Below are 18,449 nucleotides of genomic sequence, written 5' to 3'. Positions count from 1 at the left end.
TTTGGTTTGTATTTGTTTCCAATAGAGACCAGATTCCCCTCCCTGTTTTGGGAAGCCCTTATCTACAGACTTGTTTTATATTGCTACCTATTTTTGTGCATTAAATATTAGTTACATCACTTATATGCAATATAAACCGATTTTTGTAATAGTCATCCTTATTCATAAACAAATATATGGTTATTCAGCCACGGCAAAAAACAAAACAAAAACAATATATTTTCTTTTATTTACAAAAAACAGCTAAAATTAAGACCCTCATTTATCCCAGGATAATTGAAACTCTTTAAACGGTGAATCTACCTACATTCTTTTTGAAGAATCCCTTTGTCCCAGTTTCAACCTCTGCCATTCTTATGGATTATTTCTAGCATACAAAATTTCAAACCACTTGGATTGCCTTTGTGGTTAGAAGCAGAATGTCTTGCTATAGGCGATAGCAAATTATAAGATTTTATGTCTCCTACATGATCTGAGATAGGCTTTTTGAAGGCTCTTTTTGGTTTTACCTACATAAAACATGTTATAAGGACAAGTAAATAAGTAGATCACACCGTCGGTATTACAGTTAGCAAAATGTCAGGGCAAAATATGATCACCATTTGGTAGTATAGTAGTTGACCCTGTTTGTAAATACTGACAGAAATCGCATGTTTGACATGATTATGTACCCCAATACTTGCAACATTGCTTGTGGATTTTTGCATTGTATTCACTTTTTGTTAATAAATCCTTTAAATATTTTGATTTTCTAAAAGACCAACAAGCAGACAGGTGTGTGACAGGTGCATATAATTTGAATTTTTTACAGCAGGGCCATTGGCCCTGGCATTACTGTCGAGATCCACCCAGCATGACAGTTTCATTGTCGCACGTCGGCTCGAACTATGAGGGTGAGTGATTTTCACTCACCTCATAGTTCTTTTAATTTGCCCAATCATGGCTCTCACAGTGCTCTGGCAAAGTCTTGCACCTGATCTGTGGTCAGGTGCATTGCTTTAGCCAAGCAGGGCCCTGACAATGCACTGTGCACTGCGGAGTGCATTGAGGGGCGTTTGGCGGGTGAACGGACTGCCCAACGCCCTTATAGTTCTTGTGTTCGCCGAACACAAGAACTAGCAATGTTCGAGTCGAACAGTTCTTCGATTCCAACATTAAGCCCATCTCTAGTGTTTACATGTGCATGCACACAGGAGTAGAGGGTGATTTAAAAAAAAAAACATTTTTAATCATTTTGTCGTCCTTTTTTGTAAAAAAAACAAAAAAAACTTTGAGAAGCCCCTATGTAATGGCAAACATGATGTGACAGGTACTCTTTACCTGGGCATCATGGTCAAATTCCTCCTATGCATTCTCCCCAGACAGATCGAGTACAGACTATAATGAATTCATTGTTTTACAAGCCACACTGGCCAAAATCTGAAAGCTCTGATCCTGGAAGTGCTGCCTGGTTCACTTCTACTAGGGCAGATCAGAAAACTGATGTTCCTCGCCCCCCTCTGCTCACCTTCCTGACCATGCCAATGGATGTCCTGTGCTACCAGAGGGCAGAGGCGAGTCTGGGACATGTGGGGGGTGCATATATACAAGTGTTTTGGGGGGCTTTAAAACTTTTGTCAGCCTGAAGCTGGCTGAGGAAAAAGTACACAAACTCACGAGCATATTACATGCAATACTGCCATGCTGTAATGATTATGGCGGCAGCAGTGAAGAGGTTAAAGCAGACTATGCATAAAAATGCAATGCTTGTTTATGGCCCATTCACACCAAGGCCGTGCATTAATCGCATGGTTCCACGCGGTCTAGCGTATTGCGTCCAGGAGGTGCATTCGGGGTGCCTTTCAAATGAATGGCAATACACTTGCCACACTGTAACACATGGTACATGTATTGCGCTGTACCTTGTGTTAATCAACCTTGGTGTGAACGGGACCTTAATTCCAACAGTCGCCTCCAAAATGTGACATTTATTATGGGTAAATGTGCACGTATTATGTCCTGGTTTCCCCTGCAGGACAACAGAAAGCTTCCCTCCCTCCTTATTGCCATCACATAGAGTGCTGTAGTCCAGCAGGGGAGAGCTCGGACAAAACTTAGAACAGTGCAGCAGAGGCAGCATTGTCGGTTTACTATAGGAAGCTAGGAGCTCAACACATGTCTGTCAGGATTAACTGGTATAGGCCTGCAACCAACTAATCGATTCATCGATGATAATAGTTGCAAACTATTCTCATTATCGATTAGTTGGTTGGATCCCCTTGTTCTCTCCTCCACGCTGGCAGGAGGGCACAACAAGCACTGGGCGGGTGAAATAGCTAGCTAATTTGAAATGGCCAATAGCAGGCTGGCAATTGCACCAGCCCATAGCCTGCTATATTTGCATTAAGCTGCCGTCTGCTGAATCTTGCCACTGGCAGCGGTCATTCCCTGGCTGAAGCTATTTAAGCGCCATGTGCTTACAAAACAATTCTTTTTAAAAAATTATAAAAGGTGGTAAAAAATGTCTCTAACGTTCATTGAAGTACACAGGGATCAGCTTAAAGATCATGTACTGTAGGGTAATATCGCCACCTGCAGGAGAAGGTCACTAGGCACAAAACAAAGGCAGCCTAGGGGTGGCCTCTGCTGGTGGCCAAACCCCTCACCTGCTGACAAGTCTCCAGTTTTTTTGCCTAGCGTCAGGATTAAGGAACTTCAAATATTTTCTCTGGAACTCTCGTCTGGTTTTCCTCCTTTTTTTTTTTTTTTTTACTGGATCTTCTAGCAAATGTTTTCAGGAAGACCGGCTGGATGTTTGTGGATCCTTGTAGTCTCACATGCAGACTTGGTGGGTCGGCTGCGATGACTCTGTTTCGACGGAGTGGCCTGTGGGGTTCGTATGATTGGGGATCTCGACCTACCAGTCACAGTACTCCACACAGGCTAGCGGCGCCGTGGCTACAGTCGAGGGCGTTTTTCCACCATCCCTACACGTCCTAATTGCAATGCTTCTGTGTGGGCTCCCTGAAGTAGTCGCCCCCCTGGCTGGTGGTGGTGGTCTCTGTTTCGGAGTCTGAGTGGTTCCACCCGGTACAGTATGTATGTGGGGGTCTGCCTGGGGCTGTGATGAGGGTCCCTTGAGTGCTGGCTGTTGTCCCTGAGTGGGCATCCCTACCTGGATACAGGTCTTCACGGTTGGGGGTAGTTGAAGGCTCTGGTCTAGTTACGGTACTGCTAGGGGCCACGGATTCCTCTCATGCTGTGGTCCTGCTCCTCCTTCTTGGTGGCCTTGCGTGCCTGGGGCGCGGTCTGGTGACCCTGGCCTCCCTGCGGTCTGGTGTGCGGGTGGACCTGGGGGGTCAGGATGTGGGCAATCAGCTGCGCAGGAGGTAGCAGCGCCGTGGCCGCATGTTTGTTTTGTTTCGCCCGCCATTTTGGTTGAGGGCAGCTGCGCCCTTCCCTCTTGACTTAACTTTCGGGCGGATGGGGCGGTACTTTTCGCTGTGGAGGCACCTTTGATTGGACGCAGATCTGCTGTTGGTGATCCAGGCTGCCAGAGTAAACGTGCTGGGAGACGCATTGCTGGGACTAAAGGACAGCTGTGCCAGGGGCCGTGAGTTCTGCTGGGGTCCCCCTCTACTTGCTGCGGTCTAAGTGTTTTGGGGCGGTTAGAGTCTGTGGGGCGGTGGCCATGGACCGCAGGGACAAGCAGTCTGGGGTGCCATGCGAAGACTGCGGGCTTTCTTCAGCGGATGCTTCCCTTTCCCCTCTGTGCGGCCTGTATGCCTGCACCCCTTTACCAATCGCCATTGCTCCCCTTGGAGTCCTTGGTGGGGGTGGTCAGTATAGTGGGTACTGCACTGTCCTTAGTGTTTTCATCCACTATGGACAGTTTAACGACTCGCATTGAACGCGCGTTGACGCAGAGGCCTCCTAGGAAGCACACTCTGCTGTCGCCTTCTCCTGTTCTTTCGGGGGAGTCGGAAGAGGAGGGGGAGATTTCTGCAGCATGGACTTGTCCTCACCCTGGGGATTCTTCCCAGCCGGATTCGGGCAGTGAGAATGATTCGGCGGCCACACTTATGATTCACAAGCACAAATTGGTCTCTGCTCTGGTCGGTCAGGGAGATGCTCAAGATTGAGGACGCTCTGAGTTTTTCTGTACTGCCGCCATTTCAGTTTGGGACGCATAAGAGTAGGTGTTCCACTAAGGTCTTCCCCTACATCGCCGCCTTTGACAATTTCATTTACAAGGAGTTGAAGCGACCCACTAGATCTTTCTCAGTGCCTAAGAGTTTCTCTGTTAGCCAAAATAGAAGATAGTAAGCCCCTCCGCACTCCTTACAGCGCTCCCGGCCCAAGTACTTGTAGTGGTGCTTGCAGTGACAGTCACTGATGACGCCGTGCAATAAACAGTAAAAAGTAGGAATCGCCAGCACTCGGCAGATAATTTAGATGTCCATTTAAGCGGACCAATATTCACATACAAAATGTTTTGTATGTGATGATTGGTCCGCTTAAATGGACATCAAAAATATCTGCTGAGTGCTGGTGATTCCTACTTTTTACTGTTAGCCAAAAAAGGCTCCTCAAAAGGATAACTAAGTAGGCATCTCCTCCCAAGGGTGGATCCTCTGGTCTCGTGCCTGAACAAGGCTATTGTCATTCTGGTGGAAGATTCTCCTTCCTTTCGGGATCCCACTGGTGGGGAGGGGTCAGAATAGCGGAGGCTGTTTCGCGTGCTATGTATTTAGTCTCGGGTGCTCTCATGTGTCCGGTTTTGGCCTCAGCTTTGGTCTCTCAGACAGACTGAATGGGCGAAGATGTTGCACCAGGGCCTCGTCGAAGAAAGAGTTTCTCCCGCCTATGTTTGAGCTGGCGAAACAGTGCAGTATGTTTGCAACTTGGCTTTGGATGCTGTGCTGTTAAGTGTCCAAACTGTCAGTGTCTGCTGTTACGCTTCGCCGGCTGCTTTGGCTTAAGTGCTGGTTGACTGATCAAGCTTCCAAGAAGGCTCTGACGGAGCTTCCTTTACAGGGGATCGATTGTTTGGAGATATGCTGGATGAGATAATTAAGGATCTGATTGGTGGTAAGCTAGGAAGCCAAAGGAACAACGTTGGAAGCTCGGCCCTTCCTTCTGCTCATAAGCGGCTCTTTTGGCCCCCTCAGTCATCCGAGACGGGCAGAAAGTTCTCCATGCCTCCCCCTTCCTAGGCCACCAAACGTCCAATTTTAACCTAAGTCTTCAAAGCCCCATGGCAAGCCCCCTTCTGCATGAAGCTCTGCCCCCATCTCTAGTTTCCAGAGTGGGGTGGCCGTCTTTGGTTCTTTGTGGATCTTTGGTTGTCTTGCATCTCAGTCACCTGGGTGCGGGAGCTGGTTTCTTCGGGCTGCAAGATAGTTTCTCGTCCCGGGGACAGGTTTTTTCCTTCCAACACGCGCCTCTCTCCGGGATGACTCGCGGATCTTAATCACGCAGTGCCGGACCTCTTGTCTTGTGGTGTAATCATTCCAGTGCCCTCCCCAAGGGGTTCAAAGGATTTTATTCAAATCTGTTTACCGTACCCATGGCAGAGGGGATTCGGCCTATCCCGGGTCTCAAACGATTGAACAACTTTGTGCGGGTACGCAGGTTTCGAATGGAATCTCAGATCCGTAGTGGCGTGTCTCCGTCAGTGGGATCTGCTGGCTTCAATCGACACTAAGCATGGCTACCTTCATGTCCCTATTTGTCACTACCATCAGCGTTATCTTCGGTTTGCGGTGGGGGAGAAGCACTTCCAGTTTGTGACTCTGCCTTTTGGTCTTGCATCAGCCCCTCGAGTGTTCAAGGTGTTGTCCCCGGTTCTAGCTTTGTAACGCTGTCTGGGAATCTCGATTTTTGTGGGATATCTGGACTACCTTCTCTTGAAGGCGGAGTCGCTTACCTCTCTGGTGGCAGTCACCGTGCGGTCCTTGGAGAAGTTCGGATGGATTTTGAACTCCCGGAAGTCCTGTCTGGTGCCGTCCCCACGCTTGGAGTATCTGGGTCTGATTCTGGACACTGTTCTGGCCCGGGTTTTTTTTCCCTCCGGGAAAACTTCTGAAACTCAGCTCTCACGTGAGGCTATTACTGTTTCGTCGGTGGTCGACTATACGTTTCTGCATGAAGGTGCTGGGCCTCATGGTAGCCTCCTTCGAGGCGGTGCCTTACGCACGGTTATCTCAGGTGACAAGTTTCTCTCGTTTGGTGGCTTCGGGCTTCGGTGTCAGGGAAATCCCTCCTACCCCTGCGCTGGACGGTGGTCACCACGGATGCCAGCCTTCTGGCCTGGGTAGGGGTCCTGGGCTCCTTGATCGCAGGGTCGTTCTGGTCTTTCGATCAACATGTTGGAACTTCGGGCAATCCGCCTATCTCTCCATTATTGGGCGGGCCGTCTTCAGGTCCTGTCGGTTCGGGTTCAGTCTGACAATGCCACGGCCGTGGCTTACATCAACCACCAAGGCGGCACAGGAAGCGTGGCTGGGATGCTCTCCTGAGCAGAGGAGCATGTTCCGGCTCTTGCAGTGGTGTACATTCCGGGAGTGGACTATCTCAGTCGCCAGTCGGTGGACCTAGAAGTGGTCATTGCACCTGTTGATCTTTCATCTGCCTTCACTGGGGGACGTTGGATGTGGATCTCCTGGCACCTCGTCTTAACCGGAAGGTCGATCGATTCATAGCCCGGGCCCAGGATCCCTGGGCGGAGGATGCCCTGGTGGCTTCGTGGGACCGTTACATTCTGATTTATGCCTTCCCTCTGCTGTATCTTTTGCCATGTCTTCTGAGCAGGATAGCAGCTGAAGGCAATCCCCATCATCCTCGTAGCCCCACGGACATGGTTCAGTTGGCCGTGGATGTTACCTGGTGGCTGCCAGGTGTTGGACCGTGGTTTGTCAGATGCAGTTATTTCAACGATGCTCAGGGCTCGCAAGGCCATTTCTCAAAAGATGTGCCATCGCACGTGGAAGGCATACTTTGTCTGGTGTGAGGCAGAGGGTCTGTTTCCGCGTTTTTTCTCTGTGAGCAGAATTCTTGCGTTTCTGCAACATGGGGTAGATCACGGTTTGGCCTTGAGCATGGTGAAGGGCCAAGTTTCTGTTATGACCTTTTTCTGCGGCCTTTGGTGTCAAAAGCCTTGGTTCGCACCTTTGTTCAGGGGGTTACATGTATTGTTCCTCCTGTTCGGTCTCCCTTGCTGCCTTGGAATCTGAATTTGGTGCTCTCGATTTTGCAGAAGTCTCCCTTTGAGCTGTTGCGGTATATCCCACATCTGAGTTTCTCCCAAATGTGGCCTTTTTGGTGGCTATCACCTTTGTTTGCAGGGTTTCAGAGTTGGCGGCCTTGTATTGCAAGTCACTGTTGTTGGTCCTTTATTGAGACAAGATTGTTCAGCGTCCTCGGTCGTCCTTCCTGCCTAAAAGGTTTATAACGGTGTTTCATCTGAATGAGAACATCATCTTGCCTTCGTCCGAAACCCGTTCATAGGAAAGAGAGAGCACTGCCCTGTTTGGATGTGGTTTAAGCTCTCAGTGTTTATTTGAATGCTACTCCTTCTTTCCATGAGTCAGATTCCTTGTTTGTGGTTGCGGAGGGCCCTCGGAAGGGCCAGGACGCGTCTTTGGCTACCATCTCTCGATTTGGATTCGTTACACGATTATTCAGGCGTATGCCATTAAGGGATGTGAGCCATCTTTTTCTGTTACTGCCCATTCTACTAGGGCTGTTTGAGCATCTTGGGCCTTTCGTCATGGTGCCTCTGTTTCTCAAGTTTGTAAGGGCGCTACTTGGTCTTCTGTTCACACCTTTGCCAAGTTTTATGAGGTGGATGTTTCGGTAGCTGCGGATGCTGGTTTGAGGCGCAAGGTTTTGCAGGTGGCCCTTTAGTGGGGCCTCTGTTGAAGATCTTGGTTTTGTGCCCGTTACTGCTTTTGTGACATCCCTATGGTACATGATCTTCGATCTGATCCATGTGTCCTTCAATGAACGGAAGATAAAATAAAATTTTTGTACTCCTTTTCTCTGTTCATTTAAGGACACAGGTCCCGGATTCTATATTGGGGCGCATACTCCTAACTGCTTGTTATTTACTGGAGACCTGTCAGCAGGAGGGGGGTTTGGCCACCAGCACAGGCCGCTCCTAGGCTCTTTGTTTTGTGCCTAGTGTCCTTCTTCTGCAGGCGATAATACCCTACACTCCATGATCTTCGATCTGATCCCTTTTGCCCTTCAATGAATGAAGAGAAAAGGATTTTACGGTGAGTAGAAAAATCCTATTTTTTGGTTTCGGCTAGACAAGTTCTGCTGTGGGAGGTGTTGCCGTGCCATTCATTTCAATGGCACCCCAAGCACGCCTCCCACCCACAGTGTAATCGCCGCCACTGGAACGCACGGTACCACAATGCCGTGAGTTCCAGTGCAGTACGAATGCAAAAAAATTGTGCAAGCAGTTTTATTCTGAGGTAAACTTTGTAACGCTGCATGTGTGTATTTTAGTTTAAATTAAGGATGGTATATATTTTAATTTAATTTTTTTAATCCTCTCGATCAATCAAAGAAAATGGCCAACTAATCGATTATTAAAATAATCATTAGTTGCAGCCCTAAACTGGTACATACCTGTACTTGCAGACATACACCATCTACGGAGCAAAGCTTTACATGTCTGGGACTTAAAGCTTAAGATCTTTTTAAAGTGTAAGTACAAAAAAATAAGTCTGTTTCTGTTGTGTTCTGTTGCAGGGTGGCTGTAGTTGGCAATGTGGATGCTGGGAAGAGTACACTTCTCGGTGTTCTGACACATGGAGAACTCGACAACGGCCGTGGTTTTGCCAGACAGAAACTCTTTCGACACAAGCATGAGATTGAGTCAGGTCGCACCAGCAGTGTGGGCAATGACATCCTAGGCTTTGATAGCCACGGACATGTGGTAAACAAACCAGACAGTCATGGAGGTAGTCTGGAATGGACCAAGATATGTGAAAAGTCCTCAAAGATCATTACTTTCATAGACCTTGCTGGTCATGAGAAATATTTGAAAACCACAGTATTTGGAATGACGGGTCACTTACCAGATTTCTGCATGCTAATGGTAAGATCAAGCTTTGGTAAATTCTGTTGTACAAAAATGTTTGTTTGATTAGGTAGTGCCATAGCATCTGTATTATTTTTGTTGTGTGGCTTTTCACCCCTTCATTCTGTTTTGCCCTTATAGAATTTTTGTTAGGTGCGCTTAGACAATTTCTCCACCCAACTATGGTTATGGCGTTTACATGTTAAAAGAAACATTTCATTATTGTGGATCTCCTCGTCAAAATGCTAGTTCCCTGGCTATCTGTTAAAATAGCTTTCTAAAACAGACCTAGTATGTATAAAGGAAGGTCAAAAGTGAAGATAGAAGCCATTCAGTTAACCTGTGGTGGGTTAGTCACTCAAAAGGCATTATAGCCAGAAGGTGGCATATAAGCAAGACAATTGGTGTTTTCTAGTTAAAGTGCATCTACGGTCATATAAATGTATTCCTTTTTTTTTTCATTTTAGTTGTCAGATTGTTTACTCTGATAAAATAAACAGTTTTGTATTTATGAAAACAGGCCAGGCCAGGCCAGGATCTGTAATTTAAGGCAATTTCCCAACTTATTTTCACAAATGAACGGATAACTCTTGCGCTAACTTGAAGACAAAATAAAAACAATAATTTACAAAAATATATATTAACTAAAATCAGATCAAAATAATAATCAAAATATAACTGGTGACAATGAGGAATATGGATCAAAAATTACAATAATCTTGATAAACAAGATAAAAAAAAAAAACCACCATAGGATATTCAAATTTTAAAGAAACAAAACTAAATAACTCTTGGAATGCAATTAGTAGCTTCTCAGTAGCTAAATAGAATGTGACAAAATAATGTGCAGAGAATCCCAGCCAAACAGATGTTCAAAACTCAAATTTCTACTGCGCATGAACTAACTCATAATACTATGCACAGGACTGGAAAATCAGCCAAAAATCTAAGGTAAAGATAAACTTCCACTAAGTTATTTTATTTTTATGTATATATCACAACTAGACCATCGACTAGAAACTGAAATCAGCTTCAAGGAGACTCTCTAAATATTTCTCCCAAGATTTGAAAGAGAGACAACTTTTACTACAGATAAAATCACTCTAATTCAATATTTGATGCTAACAATTACCAAATGGTTTAGTTAGATGTATATATATATATACAGGTGAAACTCGAATAATTAGAATATCATGCAAAAGTAATTGCAGTAAGTGCTGCAAAAGGGGCCCAAACCAAGTACTGAGTACATATGCATGCTTGTACTTTTCAGAGGTCCGATATTGTTCTATGTACAATCCTTGTTTTATTGATTGCATGTAATAATCTACTTTTTTGAGGTTGTGGATTTGGGGTTCTTGGGGTTTTCATGAGCTGTAAGCCATAATCATCACAATTATGACAAATCACGGCTTTAATTATCTTGCTTTGCATGTAATGAGTCTATCTCATATATTAGTTTCACCTTTTAAGTTGCATTAGTGAAATAAATGAACTTTGCACGATATTCTAATCGAGTTTCACCTGTACATATATGGCTAGTCAATTGCCTACAGATAAATAGAAATTTATACTTTTAAAAAATTGAAAATTCTTTTGTCTAAGAGATGTCAGCTTTGTGTCAGTGTAGGGACAAGAGATGTTCAGGTTCTATTTGGTTTTGTTTCCCCTGGCCATCAGCTTCAAATCTCTCCCTCTGTCTGTGTACGTCCTTGTGTATATTCTTTCCTTTTTTCAGTCTTTTTTTCGTCTCCCAGTCTTAACTTTCTTCTAACTTTTATCAGCCAAAAATGAGGGAGGAGAGAGCTTATCTCAACCTAATTATGACATCAAGAACTAAATCACCTTACTCCAAATTACTTGAAGAGGGCAATGTTGGACCAGGTATAATTTGGGATTTTTCCTTAAAATTCCAATATTATCCCATGAAATGACCTCGGACCTAAGTATAAAATTAAGAATTAATCAGATATCTTGACATACCTTGTCAGATTTACTGTCTCTTTAAGAGATGTAATAGGCTGAGAGAGTCTGAGCAATAACAATTCAATTTTCTTTTATATACATTGAGAATGAAGTAATTTGCACTAAGACACAGTGGTTACTCCCATTACTCCCATTCTTTCACTGATTACAAAATAATATACCCAACAAATGTTTCAATGAATGCAACCAAATAATATACAAGGGACCATAGCTTGAATATTGTATATATAAAAATTATAGATATCTATATAGATATTGTACAGGACACCGCGGCTGGGTCCTGGAAGGACGCTATATTTCCCCTCTGGACTGTGGTCCCTTTAAAGGATGAGACGGGGTTAACTCACCTGCTGGAGGAAGAGTGGGTTTAAAAGACAGGAAGTGGTAGCTAGCAGGTGAGGAGTAGTGTGGAGGAGGTTGGAGAGTGGGGATCTGTGTACTGCTGTGAGCTTGAATGTCATTAATCTTGCTTGAAATCTGTAGACTGGGAAAGTTACCCTGGAAGTCTGGGACTGTTTAAACTGCGATTGCAGCTCTGAAATCTTCATGTCGGTGAGACTGTTCTTTTGTGTTGTACTGAAGAGTTGCTGTTTGAGTTGGCCAGCTGGTCAGTGAAGATGACCTGTGTTGTTATGTTGCTGCTGTGAAGCTATTTCAGTTAATAAACTTTACTTTATTTGCAAAGCCTGTGTCCTGCGATCCTGCTGGATTCCCCTAACGTTACAATATATATATTTCAAGTAACTATTTAAATGCTTTATGCAATACTAATAAGACAATTGAAATTATTGTTAATACCATTCCTTTCAAATAATACTGTATATAAGGTAACTTTTATAGTGAGCTCTTTTTCCTATGATGAAAAAAGAATATCATGGTAGTCTCTTTTGTTATGTTTGAGACATGGCAATTCCATCAATCTCAGTCTAACACAGTCTGGAACCATGGTTAGTCCTTATCTCGTCGTTGTCTGGTACCCCCACAATTTACAACCTGGTAATGTACAGGTGAAACTCGAATAATTAGAATATCGTGCAAAGTTCATTTATTTCACTAATGCAACTTAAAAGGTGAAATTAATATATGAGATAGACTCATTACATGCAAAGCAAGATAATTCAAGCCGTGATTTGTCATAATTGTGATGATTATGGCTTACAGCTCATGAAAACCCCAAGAACCCCAAATCCACAACCTCAAAAAAGTAGATTACATGCAATCAATAAAACAAGGATTGTACATAGAACAATATCGGACCTCTGAAAAGTACAAGCATGCATATGTACTCAGTACTTGGTTTGGGCCCCTTTTGCAGCACTTACTGCAATTACTTTTGCACGATATTCTAATTATTCGAGTTTCACCTGTATGTGGCAAGGCTCTGAGAATCGCTGATGTTAGAGTCTTTGTCCAGAAACCATGAACTCAAATTCACCTTATATACTGATAGAATAGACAGAACAAAGATGGCTTCCAGGATGCCCATATTACATTATGTAGAATAATATGTATACGCCTTATAGTTTAATTCCTTTTTAGCCTCAAATTGTTCCGACATAGTTTTGGATAGTGTAGACGGGTTAGAATCCTTTCCAGGTTTTTAATAGAATAAAGTTTAAATTTACAAAGAAAATACCAGATGTACACAAACCTACATCGAGCTATAACGTCCTTTCACAAGCACAATGACCTCCTGAAAAAAACCCAGTGGAAATGAATCGAAAAGAGCACATCATGCACATCATTATACATTATTATTATACAGGATTTATATAGCGCCAACAGTTTGTGCAGCGCTTTACAATATAAGGAAGACATTACAATCACAATACAATTCACGACAAGATGGTAAGGAGGGCCCTGCCCCTGAGGGCTTACAATCTAAAAGGGAGGGGGAAGTGATACATGAGGAGGTAGCTGTGTGGGGATGAACGTGAGAACATGATGGTTGAGCGGTTAGGTTGTGGTTTGATAGGCTTCCCTGAAGAGATGAGTCTTAAGGGATCGCCTAAAGGCAGTCTGAGTGGGAGACAGACTAACAGGTTGGGGTGAAGAGTTCCAGAAGATGGGAGAGAATCCAGTGAAGTCCTGGAGGCGAGCATGGGAGGAGTTGACGAGGGAGCTGGAAAGCAGAAGGTCATTTGAAGAGCGGAGGGGACGGTTAGGGTTATACTTTGAGACAAGGTTTGAGATATAGCCGGGGGCAGAGTTGTGGATGGCTTTGTAAGTCATTGTTAATATTTTGAATTTTATCCTTTGGGCTATTGGAAGCCAGCGGAGGGATTGGCAGAAGGGGGTTGCAGACAGTGAACGGTTGGTTAGGTGAATGAGTCTAGCAGCTGCATTCATGATAGACTGAAGGGGGGATAAACTGTGTAGAGGTAGGCCAATGAGGAGGGAGTTGCAATAGTCAAGACGAAAGATAACAAGTGAGTGGATGAGTAATTTTGTGGTTTCATTGGTGAGGAAGGGATGTATTGCAAAGGTGAAGGCTGTAGGATTTGGATAGTCATTGGACTTGGGGAAGAAAGGTGAGGTCCGAGTCAAGGATGACACCTAGCATCTTGGCATGGGGGAAGGGTTGGATAGTTGTGTTATCGATCTCAAGGGAAAAGTTGGGGGAAGGTGCACGGGGCGTGGGGAAATATCATGAGCTCAGTTTTTGAAAGGTTGAGTTTTAAGAAGTGTTGTGACATCCAGACTGATATGTCAGTAGATTAGTGACACGCAAGGACACTGAGGGGGTGAGTTGTGCAGTAGAAAGATAGATTTGAGTGTCCAGTAGAAAGATAGATTTGATTGTCATCGGCATAGAGATGGTATTGGAAGCCATGCGAGGTTATTAACTGGCCAAGGGAGGAAGTGTAGATGGAGAAGAGGAGGGGTCCAAGGACAGAGCCTTCGGGGACCCCTACAGAAAGAAGAAGAAGAAGAAGAGGAGGAGGGGAGGAGTTAGATTTGTAGGTGACACTAAAAGAGCGCTTCGATAGGTAGGAGGAGATCCTTGAGAGAGCAGAGTCTTGTAGGCCAAGTGAGTGGAGTTATGCATAATATCAGAACGATAAGGTAGATTGAGGCTGCCAAACCATAGCTCCGAAATAGACAAGACTTATTCTGCTAGTTACAGCCTAAATTTAGGGTTGGCCACTAGTGGGGTTCATGTCATGGGACAGGGGGACAATGCAGAAGACCAAAAGGGGCAAAAGAAGAAAAAAAAAGACAGGTGAGAAAACAGACAGGGAATGTGGAGAAGAGAGTAAGAGAGACTAGGGGTAATCCCCATGTTGCATCTCCAAAGGGATGTTCATTGGTTGGTCAGGTAAAAATGCAGTCGAGACGAGCTAACAAAATGTATCCAGGTACTCCAGATGGCAGCAAACGCAAGGTTTCGGCCTACTAAGCTGGCAAACAGTTTCTTAAGTCTGTCGAGTTTACTTCTGTGACCCAGTCCTCATTGAGGGAACAAGCAGAAGCATGGATTCCCAGATTATGGAAAACATGTCCAGCACAGATTAGGAATCTGAGCTGAGATTAATAGGAGTGCAACTTCAGGGGTTTCAGGAAACCGAGAACCTGCTATTGATACACTGGCACTCCCACCAAATGTGGAACATGGTCTCCAGATCGACCCCACAGCACCAATACCTGTCAGATGATACTGGATGAAATTTAGCCAGGGGAGCATGGCATCAGTACCATCTGGCAAGAATTTTGTAGTTGCATTCCTGTATTTGAATAGCTCGTAGGGGTTCGTAGGCTGACCCAGCTCTCTCTCCCATTCCTTCATGTAACAGGAATGGTCAGGGAAATAATACAGGTGAGAAATATGGGATCCATCCACACGATTGAGGCAAACGTCTTTAATGGGTGTTGGTTTCCTAATAAGGGAGCCTTGAGTAGAGAGATAGGCAAAGAAGTGTCTTGACTGAAAATACTAGATCCATCTGCTTTGGCAATGCCCGGGCATAGAGCATAGGTCTGACATGCGTTTGAGGCCTGAGGAATTGAGACAGCGGAGAATCTGAGCCGGCCCGGAATGCTTTCAGTTGAAGAATCGGGGACAATTCAAGCCCATAGGAAATCTGGGGTTGCCCAGAACTGGGGTTATGGGACCAATGTGAGAAGTTACCTGGTACTTACAAATTGTAGTGCCCCAGACCTCCAGAAGAGGGGCTACCAAACGGGGAAGGGAGCTAGGGGGGTTGTCTGTGCCACACTTGAATCCAAGGAAGAGCTGTGAGTGGAACAAGGGTAAGACTTTGCTCTGCCGATGCCCATAACCTATTATGTAGGTTGGAAAAGCAGTCAAATAGCTAGCCCAATACATCGCTGCCTGATGGTGACATATTTAAAGATACCTGCTCCTCCCAGGGGTTTGGGTTTCACTAAGACGGCATATCATTTTTGGGCAGGAGCCTTAGCCCATATATACTGTAGCAGGGAGGAATGTAGGGTGCAGAAAGTGTTGGGGTAACCTAATAGGCAGCAATTTAAATAAGTAGAGAAGCCACAGCAGCATATACATTTTAAAAGCGGATACCCCGCCCACCCAGGAGTGTTGGGTGTCAGCACAAAATTGCAGGAGCTCTAGGGTAGATGTCAACAGAGGGCCATAATGAAGGTTATATAATTTGTTAACATTGCAGATATTTTAACCCCCAGTTATTTGATAGATTAGGAAGCCTATTTAAAAGGGTAGGTACTTCATAAAAGGTGTTGGTCATTGTCTGATATGGATATCTTTAAAGCTTGCGAATTTGCCATGTTGATCTTTAACCACTTCAGGACTGCCCACCATCAAAAAACGTTCTTTCCTGAAGTGGTTATACCAAGAACACGTGTATATAAGGAAACAAAAGAAAAGAGGAAGCGCCACAACCAAATGAAAACTGGTGGGTATGAATGCCAGTAGGCCGGACGGTGGATGGGCATAGAATGATGATTTTCGCCCGTTCTTGACAGCAGTTATTAATGGTGCCTTCCGGATGGTATTAATGTAATTTGAGATGGGGGGGAAGAGAACGTGATGCAAATGAACCTCGAGCAAAGTGTAGGAAATAATGTAGCAATGTAGAGACTCCCCAAGAGCTTAGGAATTAAGTGATGTCATTGACGGGGGAGGTGTTGAGCTGCTTCCAATGTTGAAGGAGATGACAGTGGCTCCTTTGGGAGAATTTAAGTGGGATTGAGGTAGATGTTGAGGTGGAGCTTGAGGAGGTGCTTGAAGAGTTACTGGCTTGTCTTTAATTAGTCTTTGTGCAACCATCGCAGCTTCTTTGGGTCCCCAGGTGACAGGGGTCTGAGAGACTCCATAAAGAGGTCCTGTCACATTATATTTGCTATTACATAGTGGGCTTGTTGGCTCTCTATGTGATGGCAATAAAGTTGAGTGTAAAAAAAGAAAAATGAAACTAACATACAAAAATGCAAAAAAAAAGTCCCCCTCCCCCAATGTGCACGCACATACAACTCAAACACGCGTTGGGTGCGCCAACGTGCAAAAATGAAAATTGCGCCACTTGTAGATCGCCACAAACGTCTGAGCGAGAGCAATAATTTTGCTTTGATAAACATTTGCGTAAATACCGTGTGAAATAAAATGCAACTTGCATTTTTTTGTTGTTCTACAGGGCCTCTGCTTTCAGGAAATCTACAATTGTTTGGGGGTCTGAAGCTGTTTTCTAGCTAAAAATTCAGATTTTATCATGTGTGTGCAAATATTAAGAAATTGCTCCGGACAGCAAATGGTTAACTTGGTGACCTGACCAAAAAGATCAAGTTAACATACGCTGCCAGGAAGAGCCCGGAAACCACTAGGCGGGGGTGTTGGACAGGGGTGGGAGCGGCTCGTTTACTGGCCCGAAGAAGCGACCGGGAGTGCCCCCTTTCATTGACTGGCCCCATCGGAGTGCCCCCTTGCGTTGGCTGGCCCCATCGGGGTGCCCTTGCGTTGGCCGGCCCCATCGGGGTGCCCCCTTGCGTTGGCCGGCCCCATCGGGGTGCCCCCTTGCGTTGGCCGGCCCGCCCCATCGGGGTGCCACCCTTGCGTTGGCCGGCCCGCCCCATCGGGGTGCCACCCTTGCGTTGGCCGGCCCCAATGCGGTAATTTAATAATCTGTGCAATTAACGCACACTGCCGGGCAACTCATCGACCGTGTTCATTTGAATGTCACCCCAAATGCACCTCCCGACCGCAATGCACTCGACTGCAACACAACGCCTGGTACTGCAGTACAGTCTTTTGCTGTGCAACATGGTTGAAAAAAGTAGTGCATGGGGTATGCAGTAGTGTGCATTAATCGCACAGAAGCCTGCAATTTAACCCGCCACATTGGCATGAACAGGCCCTCAGTGCCATCATATATTACTATCCTCACATATTTTTTTTTTTTAGTTACACAAACTAAAGATTTTTTTTTAGTTCAACCCAACGAAAAAAAAAGAGCAGATTCCTTCATCAACACTACAAGTAAGTTCATGGAGGAATCCCCACTGTTTAATTTGTATTCTAATAACTGCCACCGGCTGCTGTCAGAATACCTGCACAGAGGCAGCAGCTCATTGGTTGCCGCCTCTGTTTGTAAGAAGAATTTCCCCAACCAGCTCCTTTTACTTACACACAAAAACACACACACCTTCATATATATATATACACATAGCAGCTCACCTACTGCTAGTTAGCAAGGAGCCGTAGACAGAGATAGGGGGCAGAGCTGGGAGGAGGCGGGGAGTACGGAAGACTATACTCTTCTACTCTTCTACTCCTCAATGCAAGGCGAGGAAACAATGACATAATTGGTTGTTAGGAGCGCTGTGGTCCTAATAACCACTGACCTGAATTGGGGGTTAAGCAAAACAAATGGCAAACACACTCATCAATTTGTTACCAGCTTTAAAGCAAGGTGCACATTGAAGGACCTAAGACAGTACAAACAGCAAAAAGTTTTCCCAGCACACCACTCGCCAGCCAGTATGCAAAAAAACTTGTCTCACCGCTAAGGTTAAAAACAGAGGTTTAGATACATGTCTTCTGCAGAAAATGTGAAAGCCGCACAGCCGCGCCAAGACACCTCTATATATTGTGATTCCTAAACTTGCGGGAATCGAGTACCTTCTCGACCTCATACTCCTCTTTGCCATCCACTAGGACAGGAGGAGAATTCAGGGAAAGGGTTGTCTCGGAATGGTTTGAGGAGGGACCCGTGGAACGTCGGGTGGATCCTCAAATCCGATGGGAGCGAGAGCCGCACAGCGGTGTCGTTTACAATCTTATTAATAGCATACGAGCCTATAAACAGCTTGCTGAACTTTTTAGAAGGGGTTTTCAGGTTCAAGTTCCGGGTAGACAACCACACGAAGTCTCCGACTTCATATTTAGGAGCATTGCGGC

General features: G+C 45.1%; 1 protein-coding gene across 1 annotated transcript in view; it reads left to right on the top strand.

The window, feature by feature from the left end:
- The window catches only part of LOC108802508 (GTP-binding protein 1-like), a 63,360-nt gene extending 45,506 nt beyond the window's left edge, over positions 1-17,854 (top strand). Inside the window, exons 4-5 of the mRNA XM_018574374.1 lie at positions 8,743-9,119; positions 17,760-17,854. Of these exons, the coding sequence (XP_018429876.1) occupies positions 8,743-9,119; positions 17,760-17,854 (472 nt within the window). The remainder of the gene's footprint in view (positions 1-8,742; positions 9,120-17,759) is intronic.
- The last annotated feature ends 595 nt before the right edge of the window (positions 17,855-18,449 follow it).

The sequence above is a fragment of the Nanorana parkeri genome, unplaced genomic scaffold, assembly GCF_000935625.1.
Source record: "Nanorana parkeri isolate BGI_ZX_2015 unplaced genomic scaffold, ASM93562v1 scaffold2905, whole genome shotgun sequence".
Classification (NCBI taxonomy): Eukaryota; Metazoa; Chordata; class Amphibia; order Anura; family Dicroglossidae; genus Nanorana; species Nanorana parkeri.
The sequence above is the reverse complement of the archived record's forward strand: the minus strand, read 5'-3'. Positions and strand labels throughout refer to the sequence as shown.